We start from the raw sequence: 22397 nt of genomic DNA on the forward strand, positions 1-22397 counted from the left end.
TCAAACCACAGAGTACAACCCTGTCACCTCATCAGCACAGAGCAGGATCTTTGTTCTGATCCAAATGCTTCCTGTGTCTGTATCTTGCTTGGGAATATCTGCAAACCCTATTAATTCCTTTTACTGGCATTCCGTGTTCCCCAAAACACTTCAGTGTACAGTGCATAAGCCATTTATTTTAAGAATAAAACATTTACCCCATGATGAACATAGTTCTCCCCAAAGAACTGCTTCATGACATGTTTTCCAAAGTCTACGATGTTTTGCAGATGGTGCAGTATTTCCTCTGAAGTCTGGAAGACAGAAACATGGTAATTTAACTATGAAATAATGATAAACAACACTCAAGAATACATACACATACTAGTCAGTGATTTAGCAAAGTAGCTTAATTGCTTTACAGAATTTAGTAGGTCAGTGCATGTTGAAATTAAACAGATAGATGAAATGTGTGCAACATTTGTTTCTCCGGTGCTGTCCGAGAGGCTGGGATAACCAGGAAAGCGGACAGAAGAGATGATGGTTCTTTTTAAGTTTCAGGGGGAAAAGGACAGAGAAAATTAAAAAGGTGGAAGAGGGGGAGATTACTCAAGATTTACTCTGCCTTTGACCATTATTCTTAAAACAGCTCAAAGAACTGTAGTAGTCAAAAGAGATGCACAGCATGCCTTCGCACCAACAGGTGAAGTGCAGGAGAGGCTTTGAGTGTTACAAAATACTTCACCTGGAGATTTGGAAGAGAATGGCCTAAAAGACTGAGCCACATGACAAACCTCTGCACGAACAGGTACAGAATTTGCCAAATCCTGCCCCAGACAATGAAATCTTACTAAAATTAATGGAAGATGACATTATATATTATGCATCTATAAGGAAACACAAAAGTTCTTCTACAAGACACAAATGCCAAGCTAGATAGAAACAAAGCTAAATGAGTACTGGAAGCAGGACAGCAACGTTAGCGTAGTCTGACTTTGACAGACTTCTGCTCGTTAAAGAGGTAGCAGAGAAGATTTGCAACAATATTATCCCATTCCCCGCACTCCAGCATGCTCTGGTTCTCTGCACAGTATTTTATTGTTAAGATAGACAATCTCCAAGCTCCTGTGTCCTTTTGTAACAAAGATTTTCTGGAAGAACACTACTTTGCCTACCACTGTACACTATAAAGCACTGGACCATATAGATTTACTCTTGGGATTAAGTAACAGTGGAGCAAGAGAAAGTGCAACACTCATGTCCAAGTTAGAAAATCAGAGAGGAAAAACAACACGAGCAGGGGAAAAAAACAAAACAAAAACAAACAGAGCAGAGTAACAGAAAATAAAATGCTAGGAGGACAACACTCACGTCATGACAAAGTCTACAGAAAGGAGGAAAGACCACACCCAACACAAATTAGAAATGGTTATAGGTAAAAGGAGATTGTCACTAACCAAGCAATCTTACTCACTTTGTTTTATAATACCATCATAACAGGTAGAATTTTTTTTCCACCCGGAAGGGTTTGTTACCTAACAGACTTACACAAGTTGTGTAAGACTATGAAAGATTAGTTTGTTACTGTAACACGGGTCTGCTATGACTACACACCAAGTTTAATGTTCTTCCTCTAGCAGGATTCATTTTCCAGACTGAAGCAGCAATACACAATACTGCAATACGCAATAATGCTTTACAGAAAGAAAAGTCACTACAGTAACACACATTATTACACGCTTATTTCAGTAACATACAGTACTACATACTGTTACTTCAGTATGCAAAGCACTAACAAAAAAACCCAATCCTTCGGAGCAAGTCGAAAAAGTACAATTTTTCCAAAGCACTTACACAGCATTTCCATCATTCTATAAAGGCCAGGACAGCACTTATTCTTTAAAATGCTTGGCATATTGTATATGGAGTTGTTCCTCAGAACAGCTCTCCCTGAATCCTTTTAAGAGAGCCAAAATAATCTTGGAGTCTCTTCACAACAGGCAATCTTCCACTGCTTGAGTCTTAAAACAAAACACAGACTATGATGCCTGAATAACTTTCTCAATTGCAGTCATCTGGTCTGAAGAAGTGTATTTAAGAAAAAATAATTAATAGGCAACAAGATGTGCTAGCAGGCCACCCACATGGGTATGCAAAAGGGTGTTTTACAGCAGCATTGCTCAATCTGCACTTCCCAGGAAGGCCAGCGCCCCATCACTAGTGCCAAACACACCAAGGTCCATCAGAGAGGACTGCTGGCAGCCCGAGCTCCTTCACTCCTCTCAACCAGAGGGCAGAGGAGACCACCGCTGGGGAAACCCCCGCTCCCCGCCCCTCTGCTCTCACACTTAGCAGACTGCAAAAACACTGCATCCATCCTCCCTTACGCTTCCTTTGTTCCAGGCTGGGGAAGAAGAAGCTGCTTTGCAGAGGGGAAATCCCCCAGCAATTTAAAACATCAGTAGTTACAGAAGTATCTTCCTCACCTGATGAAGTGGGAAACAACAATTCTGAGCACACACTATAGCAAAAACTTCAATTTATATACAGATTTCTGCCGTTTTAATGACAACGTAACTCCTTCTTTAGCCTGTACAAATTCTGAATGGTGAGAAGAAATGTTACATCATCTCGTACAGTAACAGAAATCTCACCTAATTCCCACTTACAGATCATTCTGACCTGGTTTGCTGATGTACACAGTACCCAGAGGCTTTTTTCTTTTTTTTAACATATATATATATGTATACACACACACATATTGGGAAATAAGCATTTTGGAAAATCAGGACATTCACTGCTACTACTACTACAAGGAAAGACTCCCCAATTAAAGATACCAATACAACTTCAAAATTACAAATCAAGCTTATGACACCTGCTCACCTCCTTTTAAGAGCAAGTATATTTGATAATATTCTAAACAAGAAACAACAACTAACAGACTACTGGAGCATCACCTTTCAACATTTAAAAAAACACTAAGATGAAAAGCTTTTAAAGGACTCATCATTACTGCCAGCTCATTTAGCAAAACACTAAAACTCATCAAATAGGTTCTATACAATACAAAGGCAAAAAATTCATTCATGCAGAAGACTCATATACTAAAATTAGCAATATGCAATTAAAATCATTCCACGAGTCCTGACACTTGACTTTCTACTCAAGAAATGCAAGCCCCAGAGTTATGTTATTGAGTATTTTTCATTAAAACACTGAATTGAAACAGTAAGATTACCATTTGCAATAACACCACCTTGTTTAAACTACTGGATTGTCTAGTCCCAAATTCATAACCAAACAGTATAAATACAACGCAGCGTCCAGACTTCTTTACCTTTTCCAAAGGAGTTAAGCAGAAGAGACTGAGACGCATCTGTCCACATCTGAATTTCAGTATGCATCTTACTAGAAAATATTTTGCATCAGCTGCATCTTTCAGAGTTGTTTACATTGAATGAGCTACTATGTCATGCACAGATACATAACACTTTATATCCTAACTCATCTTGCACTAGTCAGGAATACAGATTACAGCTAAACCACATTTTCTCCTCCACAGTTGTCATGTTGCTACATCCAAGTTTGTCCCAAAACTCTGATTCTCCAGGACTTGTTTACAGACCTGAAGATAAAATATTTAGTCTTCCGTTCTGCTCCAAGAAAAATCGATCCTTTAAAAAAAAAAAAATCAATCACCAGAAGAATTAAATATATTCAAGTTATATAATCTTCTATTTAGAGAGCAAAGCCAAAAGGAATTGTAGCTCACAAAGTCCAGACAATCACAACACAAGGCAAATGCAGAATATGCTGGAGCTGGCCACAAACCAGCTCTCCTCAAAATGTAGCACTTCTACATGTAACACGGGAGTTTGCTCTTACAGTGTGCATTTATCAATCCGGAGCGTGAACTCAGAGAGACACTGTTTAAAACGCTTTCAGAAGTACGGTCTGTCACTGCGTGCATCCACAAATAGCCTTTTTGCTGTTACAATAGTAAGAAGAGAAGCGTGTCTGTCTGGGGCAACTCCAAATGGAAGTTTTGCTAACAGTTTCTAAAAAGGAAACTTGGTGCTTCATCAGCTACAGGCCACAGGGATACCCACTGCGATCTATCTCTGTGCTTGGTAGGATTCTGAGCAATTTTACTAATCTGATTACGCAGGGGAAAAAAACATTCAAGAACCTGAGCAACGTTCAAGTAGTAACAGAACACTATGCCCAGGAGATTTTTTTTCTCATGTTGCGCTATCCCAATCCAAAAAAGCATACACATGCCAAAGCAGTCCACAGACATGTTATCAACTTCAGCGCTGTGGTGGGTAACAGTGAAAAGTCACTTCCTGGCTTCCTTTCCGACTTCGTCATACTGTGTCAATTTTTAAAAACAATTACTACGGAACAATCTCTTTGGACTTTAAAAGAAAAAAAAAGAAAAAAGAAAAAAAACCCTGGTACTCAGTGTTTTGTTTTCTTAAATAAATGGCAATAGACTGATTTTTTTACTTAAACTTGTAGTCTAATTCTCCCCTGCTATATTAAAAATTGAGATAGGCACTGTCTGCCTTTCTTCCAATCCACTGGGTTCTTCCCTGTTCTCGTAAAAACTCTAAGCATTTTCTTGGACTACTACAGAAGCACAGGCTACATTTTTGAAATCCTGCCACTCTAAGCAGATCAAAAACTTACTTGAACCACACTTTAGTTTTACCAGACTTTTTTTCGAGTACTACAGTAGCAGAAAGGCCATCAAATAACTCATACGTACAGTGTTCATGGGTTTTAGCTTCCTCTGATCTACTTCAGAAACTTCTCCTCTTTTGTCCCTTGTTAAACTGAACGCATTTCACATTCATCTCCTAGTTTAAAGCAAAACACCCTTCCTGTAAGTTTACTTTACATTCATCCTTGCTTCTTTTTTCCTAAAATTAAGCATTCCCCCCAGCTCCCAATACAGCCGTAATGCTTTTTATATTTCTTTCTCATCAGAACAGCCTGCCACTAAACCTTACAAAGCCGTGGTTCAGAAGCTGCCGTAACTCCAGCCGTTCCCTGTACTCATGAGGCTGAGAAAATGGCAGAATTTAAACCTCCTGCTTCTTGTGCTCTCTTTTTTTCCCTTGGAGTACTGTGTTGACACTTCAACTTTTACCCTCCACCTTTGATTCCTGATCATTTTTTATCCCTGTTAATCCAAATCTAAGGTAAACTCGCTTCAGTTCCTTCTCAAGCACAAAAACCTTCTGCCACCACCCAAGAAACTGGTAGACTGTCAGGCAGTGTTCTTTTTGCAACGGACAGGACACCAAAATCACTCACTGACAAAGGCTATTCTGTGAGTCTTTCATATCTTTGTCCAAATTCCCCGGCTTTTTAGCTGCTGAATAGGTAGTCAACAGCAGACACCTTTATCATGACACCAGTCCTGTGCTGTTCCTCTTCTGTCCCACCTAGCAACAGTCAGTAAAACCATCATTTCTTCCTCAACATCGTCCCACTCTCGTACGTTGATATGCAACATTAACGCTTTCTTCGCTGCCACAGCTGTCCTTGCAGAAAGCCATACCTTCTACACACTGCAGTCTTAAAATCTGTCCCGCACAAAGGTCTTGGTATCAGCAGTCACGTAATCTTAGTTACGTAAGACCACCTCAAATTTCCTCCTGTTGCCAAAACTCCTGAAACACAGGCACATTTCAAAACATCCCCTTATTCTTACTCCTATCAGTCACAGTGCTTTCACAGGTTTCCTGTTTCTCCTCAGACTGGTTTTTATTAGCTTACCTGGGTTGGTTGTTTTTTGTTATCAACAGTATGTGTTGAATCTTACCTTATTCTGGTTGGGGGGGGACTTCAAAAACCGCAGCACCACACAGCGCTAAAGAAAGATAGGAAAGAATATAGTTTCATTAGCATTGAAGTACATCATAATTTCTGAACAGCATAATTGTCTGATTCCCCAATCTACCTCATCTGAGAAATTAAGAAGAAAAAAAAAAAGAAAGAAAAGCAACATAGGCATTTTAGACGGTTATCTCACTCCACTTAAAATCAAACACATCAACGTCTGTTCCCAGATTTGCCATTGCTTTAGCAAGGCAGCCACTCTGTGCTTCCAGTCACCAACTTTAACAGGAGAAATACTCCCTTAGCTTACAGCACTGCTCTGAAAATCTGGTAAAACACAGCAAACACACACAAAACCACCCTATCGTTTTTGCACCAAAGGTCTTTGGGAAAAAAAATGCAAGACCCACTTAGATATCATCTGCTTACAATATCAGCACAGCGTTACAAAGTATTAAGGAGACACAGTTACCAGCAGCCACCACACAGCTCTACTTATAAACACTAAAACCTGCTACTTCTAAACTTCCAAAAAGTAAACGTGTAACATGTGGACAAATGCAGCAGGTTCCCTAACATTTTACCTTAAATACTAATTTTTGTCATTTTTACAATTTCTATCAAATTTTGTAACAATTCGAAAACCTTCATATGTTCACAGTACCCAAATTCTAAAAACATCCTCAGCCTTTATTTTTAAGAGTTCAGATAAAAATAATTTGTAGATGTCCTAAGTAAATTAGGCCTTTCTCCTTAAGCCTATTAAGAGAGTGTTTTCCATCACAGAAGTCACCTGAAGTATCCTTCTCTCAATAAAATCTTGCTGAAATTAGCCATTACACTTGGTAAATAGACTTTTGATATTAAAATCAAATTCTGACACAGTATTAAGGAATCTGCAGCCTTACTAGGCAAGGCAACACATAGACCTGCCTCAGATTAGTCAGTCTAAATATCTGATCCTCAAGATATTTACTCCCACTGATGTACAGTTGGACTTGATGATCTTAAAGGTCTTTTCCAACCTAAATGATTCTATGATACTTCAGCCTACTATTCAGGTAAGATGTGATGAAAAACAACTGGGCACCACAGTAGGTAGAGGCAAACAGCTGTTTTCTGGAGTAACCTCTTAGTCACTCAGTGTCTCCATCTGGACCCTTCCTAGACACACCAAAAAGGGACTACATTCTATTTAAAGCACTACCAGAAAAGTACTAACACTCAGATTCCTTGACAAAAATAATGCAGACAAAATGTCATAGTTACACTTCAGGTTTATGGAATCTAAGCTTTTTCCCTACCAAACACCTTGCTATTAAAAAGCCTCCCATAGCATGACAGCACCAGATACATTCCATATCTCAGGGCTGAAAGCTGTCTCTGGACAGTGCTGAGTGGGAGAGAGCTGCAGTTATCGTTAATTACTAACATGTAGAGAAAGAGCAGGAGGAGAAAAGCAAAACAGATGACAATGTCTAACCCAAAATACTAACAAAACAAGATCCAGATTCAGACATTGCTAGTGAAACCCAGAATCAGCCCCTTCAATATCTAAAGCCAGCACAAATCTCATAGTTCAGCCACATCTGGAAAACACTCGCAGGTAAAAGGACACGGTGCTGAATTTTGATTCAACTTGTCCTGCAAGATCTCAACAGCGTGTCACAACAAGAACTAACTAGATAAATTGAACACTCAATATAATCACCCAGATTTGACAGGATTGCTGGGTGACACTTACTCTTTCTCTCCCATTATGGCCTACACGTGGATAACAGAGCTCAGGTCTGATGAGCCTCTATGCTCTGTGCTTCAACTGTTTGGATCCCCCACTCTAAATATTCATGAACCAGTGGATCGGATCAGTGACAGAGTGATCTGATCATCACTTCTCATCAATTCAGTACCTTGATTCTGTAGCATTTCAAGGGTGTTGTAGATATTTGTCTATTAATCAGTTCCCAGCTAACAAGCTTTCAACCACCGCTCTGGAAAATCCGATTGCTCTAACAGGACTCACTACAGTATTTGTTCATTACCAAATCATTTCTGAAGAGGCATGCTAGAATAAGATGACCAAAACTACATATGGTTCTTCTAAAAGAACACCACGCTGCTTGTCATAAGATGTCAAAAGGAAACAGAGCAAAGTTCAAACAAAACTTTTCAGTCACAGATGCACTTCAACCAGTCGGCCTGCACTGTGCCTTAGTAAGGCTATTAGATGATCCGAGTAAAAAACAAAACAGAACACTTTTTTCTTTTTTGGGGGGAAGTTTTCAGCTAGATCCATCCCTTTGTGCAATTCAACACACGGTTACACAAATAGACTGCCACAGTACAAAAGTTAACCCATCAGATGTCAAAGATGCCAACTCCTTCAGAATTATTACCACTGAAAATATTGGTCCACAGTTTTCATGCACTACTGATTCACTTGACTGATTCTTTACTTGGAAATATTGTGGGTGGTTGTTGCCATGAGGGGTTTTTTTTGTCAGTTGTCTTAAATGCTGTAGATTTTTTTATATTTACAGATTGAACATCAAAGATGCGACACGCTTATCTGATGGGAAAGAATGGCCCAAATCCAGAAGAGAACAGATTTCTTAAGAGGTTGTCACTACTCCTTAGCACATTGAGAATCAGATCAACTAGATCCCAATGCTCCCTAAATTTCCTTCGCACCTCTGTAAGCTCTTCCATTGCTTAAACCACTTCCATCAATGCACTATTTACCAAAGTCTTTAGTTAATTGGGTAACAGTCCCATACAGACAAAAAGATGAAAAAACAGGCTGCAAAATCAAGCAGAGAAAAAAAAAAAGAAACAATGTGTGGAAGCAGGCAAATCTAACACATGAAACATTAAGAGGCTTCACATCCTTTAAAGAAGACAAGCTAGAAAAATAGCAAATTCAAAGGAAGAATTCTGTCTACAATTTTTTTTAAATCCTGCAGCCCTTTCTCTGCAAGTATGTTCAGTATGCAGTTAGTGACAGAAGACTAAAAAAGAAAAAGCCATCAGAATATCAAACATGACTACTCTTACACTCCAAATAAATAATTTAAGTGCAGCTCTCACACGAGAGCATAGCAGGTTGAGAACAGATAACAAGCAACGTTCTTACTGCCATCCAGGACCATACTAGGGCTACAACAAAAAACATTTCCAATTGTTACAGAAAACTCAAAACAAACAATAGCAACAAGGATACTGAAACCTGTGTCTCAAAACACAGTCACTGGGCTGCGGAGATGATGTAATCAAGAGCCTATGTTCTGGAGAAGCACTATCTCAAGCCACAGCATTTTGAGACTCCAGCCTTAAGCTTAAGGCCCCACCAAGAAACGCAAACACTTCTTTCGCACCCTATCATGAAACAAGTGTTTGGGTTAAATCATAATGGAAAGTTAATGGTTGCCAATAAGGAGACAAGAAGCTGTGGGAGGGACTGCGGGGGAAAATGTACTCAAAGTCACTGGCGTCACAGAAACACAGGGATGCGTTCCCACAACTCTTGTCCTAGTGTATCTCAGGGGAAAAACAGTTTGCTGGTCTTAGTCCCCAAGAAGGTTATCTGCAAGAATTTTTCTTCTCCAAAGCAGTTACTACAGCTATTATTTTAATCTTACCTAGTGAAATCCAAAACCAAAGTAATCCTTGGTAGTTAGGCAAAAATATGACTGGCATCAATCCAGGTACTTTGGATTACGCAGTAGCATTATGAAACCAGGATTAAAAGCTTACATTTACTTCTTTACAGCTTGATGTTTGATATTGGCCTTGTATTTTTCCAAAATATCTTTTAAACTTCATTGTCATAAGACAAAGCTACCATGCACACCTCCTGAACTGGAGAGTTTTCCCAAGTTAAAGACAACTGGGGCAAATCTATAATCTTGATACTTCCCTTCAGAAAAAAACCTCATTTGCATCACTGAGGTTTTTTCAACTTTCCGTCTCTTGCTACATTATTAACAAAATCTTTGTAAGAGCTGGTGCTAGTGAAAGAAATAGGGAAATTTGTACAAAAACAAGCTCAAACGCTAATAAATTTGTTTAGAAGTACAGAAAGATGTGTATTTTCCTTCTGCTGTTACCACCTCAGCTCACATGGTTTTAAAATAAGCTTCCGTATGAAAATATGAAGAATTAGCCTGTCCAAACACAAAGCCTGGGAAACATCACTTCAGCTTCTGCTTTTCCAAATAAGCAGGTTCACGTCATTTGTTATTACTCTATTATTATTCTAAACAGCATGCATTAGATGTTTTTGTCTAGAGGCAAAGAGTTACTCTAACATCTAGTTCTGCAACTGCCCAGTATAACTAGAAAAGATTCTTATCTAGTTGATTACCAACTTGTTTTCACACATGCAAGATCTACTGGTAGAAACCAAGGCACTTTGGGAAGCAAAATTTTAAGTCCCAAAAGGAAATGCACCCCTCTTCCCACCCCCCTCATCTCCCTCACTCCACACCATCTCATAAATTGTGGTATCTGAAAACTCACCAGTATTTTTGTAAGCACTATAGGCAATTTTACACCACAAAATTACCTACCTGTCTACTCTGTTGTCAACACATTTATCTTGAAAAGGCACGCAATATACAAGCAGAACAAGAAAACCCACATTTGTTTTAAAGTTGTCCATACAAAAGTCACGAGCTTCCAGTTGTAAAAAACATGGGGAAAAACACTCTCAAAGATTGGTAACAAATCTTTCCCTACAATTATTACTATACTATTTGTTGCAACCAATTACACATACCACACCAACTACTGCCTAAGGAGATGAAGATATAAAGTTGACTACCTTTAGAAAGAATGGTGCCTGAAAAGGCTGTTGAATTTCTTTATACAGTAAAAACTAGTTGTTTAATTCACTGTCTTTTGCTGAACCCAAAGCGCTATCAAGAGCTTACTGAAGACAGCTCTAAGCATGCCAAACCTTCTGCCACCGTTGTAGTTATTCAACACCACCCAATCGTAGTGAATTTATGACAGTGTGCAGCAATGACACCTACAAAAAGTGCATTCTATCTAAATTTCAATCAAAGGGAGGGAGAGGGGTTAAATTATACAAAACTGCTATTCAAGCCCTACTTGAACATAGTGATATGCAAATACTAATTAATGACAGTTTCAATGGTACTAAATAAGAACTACGGAACTATTTTGCTGATATTAAGCTATTTCTGCAGTAGCACGTATATGCAGTATATGCCAACAAAAAAAAATTATTCTGACATTTTTTATTCCAAATTTACATTCCACAATCCTTTCAATTCCAACTCTCGTTTGAGGGATTTAAACGGAAAACAGTGGTTTTCTAGTCAGAAAATGCCATTTCTGGGAAGGAGGCAAATGGACAAAGAGGTTTCACCTTCACATCTCAGAAAAGACAGCTGCACAGAGAAGTCCCTTCTTCTGAGAATAAAACTCAGTAAAAACATGCCCACTACGCTGCCCAGGCACTTCAATCAAAGCTTACCTTTATGACACTCAACACAAGATGTTTTTAAAGGTCTTCTCAGCCAGGGTGTCAGCATGCTGTGCAATGTGGAGGGATGTGGGAGATTAAAACAAAGCACTGGAAAATTATGCAGCTTTTGAATGAAGTACACACAGTGATATTGTATACAAGTGTTGTTTTCCAACCCAGTTTTGTTCTGTATAAGGTGGGTAAGATCACACAAAACAAAGTGAGGAAAGCTACATTTCCTGCCAGTATAAAGGAAGTTTAGCAATTGCTCACACAAAGTGCAAGGAAGCATTCAAAAATCGGAACAATACTCTTTTATTTAGCATAGGAGTCCTTTAAGAACAATCTTTTTATTTCTTTACATGACTAAAGAATTTCTGGCATAGCACCTAGCTTGACACCATTCAGTATCTTAAACCATTATTTGGAAGCAAGCAAGCACCACCACAATACTTGTTTTCTTCAGCACAGATCTCGCATCCTGCATCAGACTTCAGGTACTCATTCCACTTTTTTCCTGCTTGCTTATGTTCTAGATCCCCATGATAGTTAAGCACTAACTCAGGTTTCACTTTATAGCTAAGCTTTAGATAACCTTGCAATATGCAGATGGTACCAATTCCAGGAGAATTTTATGACTGAGTGAGAAGGAAATGTTTGCCCTTCAGCTAAACCACCTAATCACAGTACCTGAAAGGGTATCAAGTGATACACCCATGGGTACTAGGTGAAAATGCATACCAGAGAGGGAACAGAATGAATAAACCTATTGATGCCTGGCCATCAGCATACATTACTACAATCTGGGTAACAGGGTAGATGTCCCTGACATCGCAGCTGTTAAAAACAAGCAAGAAAAAAACCTGGTCCTTAACATTTAACAGTGTATCAAATACCTCATCCATCTGTCAAACAGGTGAGTTATACAGACAAGAACATGAAAACATATACTAAGCTTCCTTCCTTTAAACTGCTCCAAACCTCCACCTATCAACAACATAACACTTTCCAGCACTAAGCTGCCTAGTCAGCTGCTGTTATGTTGGGGAAACAAGGCGTTGCACAAAAATATTAACAGGGAGGGGAGGAAATAAAAAGTCAAAAAAGTAAAAGGGATTAGAATTAAGTAATAAAATGGAGAGTTAGAACAAGTAAATAATTCCAAGCACCCTGAACACCTCAGCTAGAAAAAACCTAAGCAAGTCTTGGGCAACTGTTGAATCAAATGCAGTGTCTCTGTTCCTTCCCGAACAAAACCAGGTCAGAACACGGTTATTGTGTATCTCAGAAATAATACACTGAGGCAAAGGAAACACCCACTGAAAGGTTGGCAGGGAGGAAAGAACCAAAGGAGTGAATAAAATAGGCTGCTAATAGCAACTGCTATATAGCTTATGGGTCAACCGAATTACTTCCTTCCACCAAAGCAACCAACCCAACTACCGCTGCTGACTGAGGGAAGATACACATGCAGCACAGAAAAGGCAAAGCGTAGTCTTTTGAACTCTACCATCGCTGCATTTACCAAACACTTAAGACAAAAAAACCGCTTTTTAGATAACAACTTGATCTCATCAACTGTGAAAAGAAACTCATTTGTGTTTGAGCTAGCACCCAAACAGAAAAAACAAGACCATTTTTAATCAAGGCTAACTACCTCCTGAGTTGTCTGCAAAACTGGGATTTGTTTTGTATTTTTATTGCATATAGCCCTCAGCATTCTCAGAAGTCACTCAAAAAATGAAAAAACAAACAAACAACAACAAAAAACCCCCCACCAGGCATAAAGTAGAGTTTGAATTTCCAAAGAAAGTCAGAGGACAAGTCTGCTCCAGCACTCTATTATTAGCAAACTAAGAAGACACCTCTGAAAAAAAGTATTCTGAGGGGAGGAGAGTGGTGGTGCTGCTGCTGCAGTTACAGTATCGCTGTCGTATTACATTAGAGTACTAGACCTAAGATTCACAGTGTTTCCGTCTCCCATCTCCTGCCACGCACATGCTGCGCTTTCCCATCTGCATCTACAGAACACCTAAGGCACTAATATGATAAGAAAAGTTTTAATTCTTGCCTTTCTATTCTTTCTCCTCTCCATATTCAGCCCTGCTACTCAGTGCCACCTTCCCTTTCACTTTATGGAAGATACTACTACACTGCACTGCATTCAGAGCATCCTTTCAGTGCAGAAACCTGGTAAAGCCAAAGAAAAAGTAGATTTAACTACACTAGTGCAATATGGAATTGAAATCCCAATATGGAATTAAAATTCTGTATAGATGTTGACTCAAGCTGTTGACTTATTTTTGGGACAAAAAAAGCATTGCAGCTAATCCACAGAACTGGAAGTGCTTCCAACTTTTAATTCTTCGTTTATAGTAAAAGCTTTGTAGATTGTACTCAAGTAGTTAGTCCAATTAGTTATGACATGTACAATTGCAGTTGTACCAGTTTAGCCAAAGAACCAAACACAAACCTGTCTTCCTTTTTCTCCAGTGACTGTAGATGTGTATTTAAATACCAGTTAACCAAGGTTAACACAAGGAAATGTACAGTTTTATACAGGTGCCACAAAGGGTCACGAATTCCATCTCAAAGTGGTGATTGCCTCCTGTTCCTAAAAGCTTAATTGTTGTTTACAGCAAGGCAGACATCTCTTCCTTTCTTTTCCACTGATGACACACCCTGATTGCATACTTGGCTTTTCAACTGCTTTTTATAGCTGGGTGCTTCAGTAAATTTGGGCAGAAGCTCCTCTACTTGCTTACAGTAAATAAATAAAACAATAATTTGAAAAGAAAAAAAAGGCCATTACAGCTAGGGAAGAAGGAACAAAGCAATATATTATGTTTAGTCATCAATCTGTTTTCTTGTCCTTTTTCTAGGTAGGCAAAGTGGGGGTTTTGCTAGATAGTGTTTAGATATGCGTACCCCCAAAAGCACACAATGCTGGAGAAACCAGCTGAAAGAAATGCCCTACAAACTAGCAAAAAAGCAGAAGTTTTAATGGCCCTTAATCCCCATTAAAGTTCATGGTGGAATCTTGGTCCAACTCACTCACATATAAGTTTTGCTTCCTCCAGAAAATTCTGCAGAACCAGATGCAAAACTCCTCCCCATATTGCATCACATAGCCTTGGTGAATCCTCTGGATACATCCAGAGCATGAAATCTATCAGAAAGAAGAATTAGCATAGCTTTGGAATTTAAATAGAAGAATCTCCTCAAGGATACAAAAATGTTCAAGTCTTACCAAAACTATGTCTTTCCCATTAGTCAAAATAAAATTCAATAAATATAAGTGGCATCTTACCTTTTCTGAGAATTTCTTACTGTGAAAGAACCAAGACACCATTTTTTTGGCCGTATTTTAAATCAGAGCAATATTCAGAGAAGGCCATTGTTAACAAGCTATTGTATTTACATTTGCAAGGAACAGCAACTAGTTTTTCAGTGTTTTTTCCCCTCCCTACCTGAAGACCCTTTAATACAGGAATCAGCAGTCTGTTCTGTATTTCCTTGAAATCAAGACATTCATAGATGTTAATTCACTATTCAACAGACATTAAGAAAAAAAAACAAACGGAACACAACTGAACAAAATCCACTTTATAGTCAGGGATCTGGAATTTCTCAGTAAGAACTTGGAAGTTTTGGGGGCAATACTTTAATTTCAATAGGACAAAACAGATTCAGCCAACTCCACGTAGAAAAACAATGGAAGAAGAAACAGGACACGCAGGTTTTTGAACTTATACAAAATGACATCACCAGAGAAAGTGCCTTAAGAAGATTCTCTCAGCAAGGCAGCAATTAATGATCAGCATCACTCCCTTTCTGCCAAACAAGATCAAATAGGAAAGCTGCAGCTAGCTAGTAATTCCGACCATAAGCTTTTCGCTCTTTCAGCAAAACCCCCTGTGTCTAAACATACAATCTTGTTAATGGTCCTCTCTCAAAGTAAGTTTATCACAACAAGATTTTCCACTAAGAATAATTTATCATTATTCTTGAAAACAAACAAACCAACCAACCACAGGAAAACAATTTCATATTGCAAAAGCACTATTAGGAACAATTATCTAGCCTGATTTGACACAAAGCACCCCCTCGTAAGTAAAATTATTTTATTCCAAAAACCAAAACCAAATCCATCTCCCCCTATGCAGAAAGTGACTTTCTGCACACACTTTGCAGCCATCATAATGCAGCCGCCAGCAGAAGCAGCTACAGATATGGTGAAATCAAAGATTACTGTTAAAAAGCAAGGTACACCTCTCTCCTAGCAACCTCTGCTCTCTACGGTCCCCTATAAAGCCAGAGCAAGGATCAGAAAGGATGTCTGCGAAAGCAGCACTGTGATATCCTCCATCTTTACACATATGTCTCAAAGGGTGGGGGGGGGGGAATCACAGAGAAGAACCAGATATTATTCACTTACTACAGGTACCAATTTTGGGAATCTTCTGCAAGTTTGATTATCTGACTTGACTCCTTCACCCAGTCTCCTTAACTCTGCCTCATTTACCTTCTCCACCTACCCTCCCCTCCCCTTTTCTATTTTGTAAGCTTACATATACTCTGGAGATGATTTATGCATTTACTAAGTCCCATACCAAAACCCAAGGATATCTGTTAGAGCTGCAAGCGCTCCAAGACAAGAAGTAGATTATTACTAATTACTTATTAAGGCTAATATTACTTATTAAGGCATCTGAAGATACAAACCACAACCTTTTGCAAGCACACACTAAAGTTCCTCTAGACCATCTCATCGAATAAAAAACAAGCTGGGGAAAAAAACGCCCTCCTCTTTTCTTGTACCACCTCCCAGTAGTCACCCTGAAACACAAGCTTAATGTTTTAACATATTTTAAAATGAAGCATTTGGTTACCATAATAACCCAACATGCGAAAAATAAAAATGAGTAGAAATCAACTGCAGTGACGCACAGGAGGAATGTACATACTTTATCTCATAAAGCAAGAACTGGAGATTGCAAGCATATGTTTCAACAGTGAAAGGAAATACAAGTAATTATTTCTACAGTTGCTTACACTACTTTCTACAAACATCTCCTGAAGCCTTTTGAAATGAAGTATTAAGTCTCTCTGGAAGAGCAAACAACTGATTAAACCGGAGAACTACAAATGAGGATTTCCAGCTCACTTCTGAAAAACTAGATACCCCCACCTTAGAAAGAGTCAACAGCTACAAGAAGGTTCTCTAGTAGTTCCTCTGAACCCTCTCTACTGCTCAAGAGTAGAGAGGAAGAGGGAAAGAGTGGTTTAGCCCTCTTTTTAAATCGGAAGCCAAATGTAACGTGGAAGGAGCGACACTCCCAATAAAAATGCAGGGAGTAAGAAGCATCCTTTCTAAACTGCCCGGCTGTCTGTGATAGTACTTAGTTCAAGGTTTGTAGAGCTGTACCTGTACTGCAGCACTTTATGCACCGCTGAGACGGCAGCTAGAACAAGCAACCAGACAATTCACTGCATGGTGTGAAGGGTGGCAGATAATCTATTTGAAGAGGATCCTATAATTCAATCAAATATTCAAAACTGCAACCAATGGACAAGGATCATACAGACACAGCCTGAATGAACTTGGAGTTTCAGAGTGATCTTTCTGACTGTCTCAAACAGTATCTTCAGGAACCAAACGGAGTTGCCAGTTGTATTTCTCACTAAAATCAATGAGGTAGGAAAGCTGTCTCTGTTTGTTATCTAGTGGAAGCATTTCAGCAGGCTGCAAGAATATACAAAGGCTTTTTGACCACAATTCAGTTTCAATTTGGATTAACTTAATCACAGCTGCAATAAAAACCAAGAGGAAAAGCTTTATCAACTGAGAAATTTGTACCATAATACTGTATGTTTTCCAGAATTTTAGATTCATCAGACCTGAAACTTTAAAAAGCCATGAAAAGCAGAAGTTTGAGTATGCACCAAGCAAGCAAGCAGGCATCTCCAGAGATATCAATGGTAACTGGAAATGCTCGGCAGGCATTCCATCTTTATTCATCAGATCCCTTTCTAAATGCTGGAGAGCTAATTAAAGTAAAACTATCACTGTAAGAAGAGACATACTGACTAGACCATGCCCTGCCTAAGTCCTCTGTTCTTAACTGCATGAATAGGGAACAGAGATGCCCTCACAGTGATTTCAGCCACTCATTTCAGTACGGCGTTCCGCAGGCTGTAGGAATGCAGGGAGACTCTCGTCACTGTTGCATTCTGCAGGATTAATAACCAGTAAGAGGAAACAGCACATCAAGCAGTACTTTACATCACTTTCACCTAAACAAAAGAGCACGTTCCACAGAACGCCAACGACTGACTGTCAGACAAACCTTTGTCTATATGCCACCACTCAAAGGCACTGGAAAAAATGGTTCATGTTGCCTGCGTCTAGGGCTTATCAGTTCATCACTAGCAGAGTTATTAGCTGGGCACGTGACTCTTCTATGACCAAGTTTTTAATTTTGGTACTGTACTAACCCTGGATTAACAGTGCATTACATTCACATCTTAAAGGGAAAGATAAAGGGAATAGAGCAAACCAAAGAAATAAGCATAGCCTTAAACACATGTGAGCACCATGAACTAATGATGCACACCTTGTTCCTCTTACTCTTCACCCCCAGTCCAGCCACAGTCCACACAACCAAGAACAAGAGCATCCATCCAGGCTGCCTGCTCACCCCAGCCCAAACACCCTGTGCTTGATACATGAACTTGCACAGTACCCGTTATCAGTGCTTCAAAGAGCAGTCCAGAGGGCAGGAGTTGAAACAAAACTCCCTCGATCTTACTTCATAAAAGGCAAAGAAGCTTGTGCCCTCCTCTCCAGAAAGACAGGATTTTTTTTTTTTAATTTTGTTGTTTTGTTTTTTAAAACGTCTCAGATCTTCCAGAAGAAGCAAGGAAGAGAGGTTCAGACCTACAGAGATAGGGACAAGCTTCCTCCCCACATTCCAAAATACCTCTACACATCAAAAGGGAGAACATGGAAACAACAAGCACACACACAGTTCCACCCTGGCCTCTCACTTACAATCCCAACATTTGTATCTGAGCATCCATTCACGTCTCCCTTACTACAACCAAATCGCTGCCCCTCCCACTAGCATTTATACACAAAAAACATGAACTGAAGAGATACAGAATGAAGCAAGGACAGTAAAAATTAAATTCACTGTCTTAGTTATGCAGCTGTTCTGTTCACACAAACCTGAGAATGACTTGACATCAGATCACAAGAATGATGATTAATCATGCAAGTATGTCCTGTTTGTAAGAGCCACAAAGTAACAATTAGCATCTAAACAATATTTTTTTATATGCTCCAATTTTACAAGAGTTTGCCATCAGTAGACACAAAGCTCTAAGACAGATGCTTTACTGGTTGAGAGCTGTCTATAAAGGAAAAATCGTATTTATTTCACTTTTACTCTTTCTTAAAGTTTTAGCATCTTGTTAAAAAGAGAACTGACACACTCAGCAACTATTCAGAATCTCTGGCAGACTTCCTCACTTTCCATGTCTTTAAAGATATCACAATTACATCACTGTTAATCCATTACGTATCCCGATCCCTATCATGCAGTGACTGAGTATTTTTTAAACTGTCTTTTTCAAAGTTAAAATTTAGACAGGAAACAAAATAATGCACTTTCTTCTTGTAGCAAAAATACCTTTTAAAAAACATTGTATATTAAGAAAGAAACAAAGGCCACAGAAGTGCCCCTCCTAAAGTTTGGAGAGCACTGTAAGATTTCCAGCATTTTCTCAGACTTGCTATTTGTTAACGTTTTTTATATCTAGTTTACACTTATAATCCAGAAAAAAGACATCAAAAGAATCCAGTATTTTCAGTCATTCATTTAGACATTATTAAAACAAATATGGTTTTCAGGATTCAACTCTTATTGTAGATTTTTTTTTTCCCCACATAAAGCCTACATTTTATCATTTTGGTTTTATAACTATGAAGTATCAAGAACATTCTGTGGCAAATCCATACTAGAATTTAAACTGAAATACAAATAAATTTTTAAGATGAAAAATAGCCACAAGTATTTTTCTGGGAAAAAAAATAAATAAATAAACTCCTCCAAGGGACACATACAGTTAAAATCCTCATCCCAACACACTAAGTAAATAATATAAGTGGGGCAAGAATACAGTGACAGCAGTCAAATGAACACATGCTTTTTAAACTGACATAGAATCTGCTTGATTAGATTTAACTTCATTTAATCGTTACTGCTCACCAAAATGCTGACTCTATTTTACTTCTTTTTTTAATTTAAAACAAAACAAACAAAAAAAAACCCCAAAGGGTAAACGGAAGCAGAGAGATGAAAAGACCGGCCCATTCACACAGAGGTCTACGGCCAAGCCAGAAACCTAAATTATATTCTGGAGTCCCAATTCAGCGCTGCAGCAAGTGCTCCAACTCTTGTATAGAAAAGTCAGCGACAAGAAGAAAAACACTCCTTCTCCAGATTTCTTTCTTCCGTCACATACGCGGGCATTATGATAGAGAAAGGGAATTTTCAGCACTTTCCCTCCCAGCCCCCGTTCCCAGACGGCAGCTGGCTGGTCATCGGCTGCTCTCCCTTCCACTACTTCTACGGCCAAACCCACACGAGCCGTAGGGGAGAACCAAGGAAAGCGCCTGCTCATCTCCCCCAAAGGACGGGCACAACCTCCCCGCACGCTCCCGCCAGCGCACGAACACCCGGCGACTGGAACGGAAAGCTGCTTCGGGAGAGGAAGGAGCGGAGGGCGGCGGGGCCGGGCGGAGGGAGAGGCCCGAGCACCTGGAGGCACACGCCTGGGCAGGAGCAGGGGCAAGGCCGCCGCGGACCCCGTCCCTCCCGGCGGCCCACGGAGACCCCGGCGCGGCCCCGGCGCCCCCCTCACGCGGGCCCGGCGGGGCGGGGGAGGGGCGCCGCCGCGCCGCCAGCCGTTACCCGCCGCAGCCCCCCCCCCCCCCCCCCCCCCCCCACCTGGCAGTGGGAGACGACGAGGCTCTGGTTGCCTTCCCCGTGGTACTTCCATTCATTCTCATCCATCTTCTCCACTTCCATGCCCGGCCCGGGCCGCCGCCGCGCCCCGTGGGGACGGTGCCTGCCGCCGGCCCGCCGCGCTCACGCCTCCACCATCGCGGCTGCGCACCGCCCCGCCGCAGGAAGTCCCGCCCTCCGCCGGAGAGGCGCGGGGGAGCGCCGGCCCGGCCCGCCCCGCGCCGGGCGGCCATCTTAGAGCCGGGCAGCTCCGCCCGCCGCCATCACTGAGCGGGGCGGAAAGTAACGGCCGCGGACGAGGGGGGCGCGAGAGGCCGCTCTGCCCCCGCCAGCGCGTCAGGCGGCCGCTTGAAACGCCCCCCAGCTCCGGCTGCCGTCGGTCACCCTCGGCCGCGCCAGGCGGCGGAGCCGCGGGAGAGGCCCTTCAGGCGCCCGTCCACAGCGAGAGCGGCCGGCCCCGGCCCGCGGCCTTCCCGCACCGCGCCAGCCGCTGCCCGGGCACTCGCTCCGTGGCGGAGAGCCCACCCCAGCGCCCGCCTGGTCACCGCTCTGGGGGCAGCTGGCGGAGGCCGCAGGCAGAACTGAGGAGGGAGGAAAAAACCAAACCACAAACAAAAAACACCGCGTCTTCCTCCAGAAACCACGACCTGGACCCCAAGCGCTTTTTATGCGCCCTGTTGGTGGTTGCTCAGATACTGCACTGTAGAAAATGAGTTTACACCTGCAACACAGGTTATTCAGACGATCAAACACTCAAAAAAACAGTGGAGTTTTACCTTTGGGGTTGTGTTTCCCCCCTAAGGCTGTTTTTAAGGTTACAGACTTTTTTTTATATATAAGAGAGTAGCAACTGTCGTGTTGGCTCTTGGTGTCACAGTGTGTCTCTGAATAACTTTGTGCTTCAATACACCAGGTCTTTCAAGTACCTGTTACAAGCATAAATATGAAAAATCATGCAACATTCTTTAAAAATTTATTAAAACATTAAGCTGTTTTCCTCACCGTTACCAACACGGTTCAATATAGTTTCACAAAGCACTTAACACACACATATCTATATATAAATATACACATGCATAATTAGTCTTACATTTACTGCACATTATCTAAATACCCAAATTCCCTATCACAAATACAGGATCAAGTTCTAGATCCCTTAATCCAGTCAATTTTATCACTACGAGTTTTGACTACAACCAGCAAAACTTATCCTTGAATTACCATTTTAAAATCGTCACTACGGGCTCCCTTTTCTGCTTCTCTATGACAGTAGCCAAACTGACACATCCAAAGGTAACGAACACTTGCAAGTTTTCCTCTGTATAATGAACATTTGTATAATTTGGATAGTAGCCAAATTTGACTCTGTATTACAGTCTTTTAAAAAAAAAGTCAAAGCAAAGGAAATGATGCCTTTTTATTTTTCAAGGAGAGAGAAGATGCACCTAGAAGGCCGAAAATAAAACCTGCATAAATCTGCAATGAGTCATTGATCCTTTTTTTAAATGTGTGTGGTGCTGTAACAAATCATTTACAATCTAATTTCACTACTTTTTTTTTAACTTTAAAAAAACGGTGGTTAAACAATTTATACTTTCTTTTTGCCAAAATACTGATTGATAAGCACTTAACTTCTCCTTTTCATTCAATATTATCCTATATGTGCCTGCATGAAAAAGGAAATGTGAATCCCTGCTCCTTTGGCCATTTAATAAAGATGAAAATAATGATAGGGGATATTTAAAGGATGTTTTGTCACCTGTGTTTGCAACGTTTCTTTATGTTGAGTAACAACAAATGGATTTATAAAACATACAAGAGTTTACCACACTACCCTGACTTACCTAAAGTGTCAAAGAAGTTTCACTCAGGACTGTGGATAACATTGTGGTATTTATGACACTTGCATTAAAAATTAACTTACTTCAAATAAATAGTATTAGACACTTACTAGGCTTACATGGAGAAACACAAAAGCAAATAATATGAATATATTGTCTTGCAATGGCAGAACTAATTTGTCTCAATTTTAAAAGGAACTC

General features: G+C 40.3%; 1 protein-coding gene across 1 annotated transcript in view; it reads right to left on the bottom strand.

Annotated features, from left to right (window-relative positions):
* Nucleotides 1–20418, bottom strand: part of IPPK (inositol-pentakisphosphate 2-kinase) — a 31764-nt gene extending 11346 nt beyond the window's left edge. The window contains exons 1-3 of the mRNA XM_059823107.1: nucleotides 20338–20418; nucleotides 5816–5863; nucleotides 198–293 (exon numbers count right to left, since the gene is read on the bottom strand). Of these exons, the coding sequence (XP_059679090.1) occupies nucleotides 198–293; nucleotides 5816–5863; nucleotides 20338–20418 (225 nt within the window). The remainder of the gene's footprint in view (nucleotides 1–197; nucleotides 294–5815; nucleotides 5864–20337) is intronic.
* Between the last annotated feature and the right edge of the window lie 1979 nt (nucleotides 20419–22397).

The sequence above is a fragment of the Gavia stellata genome, chromosome 12 (assembly GCF_030936135.1).
Source record: "Gavia stellata isolate bGavSte3 chromosome 12, bGavSte3.hap2, whole genome shotgun sequence".
In the NCBI taxonomy this organism is placed as follows: domain Eukaryota; kingdom Metazoa; phylum Chordata; class Aves; order Gaviiformes; family Gaviidae; genus Gavia; species Gavia stellata.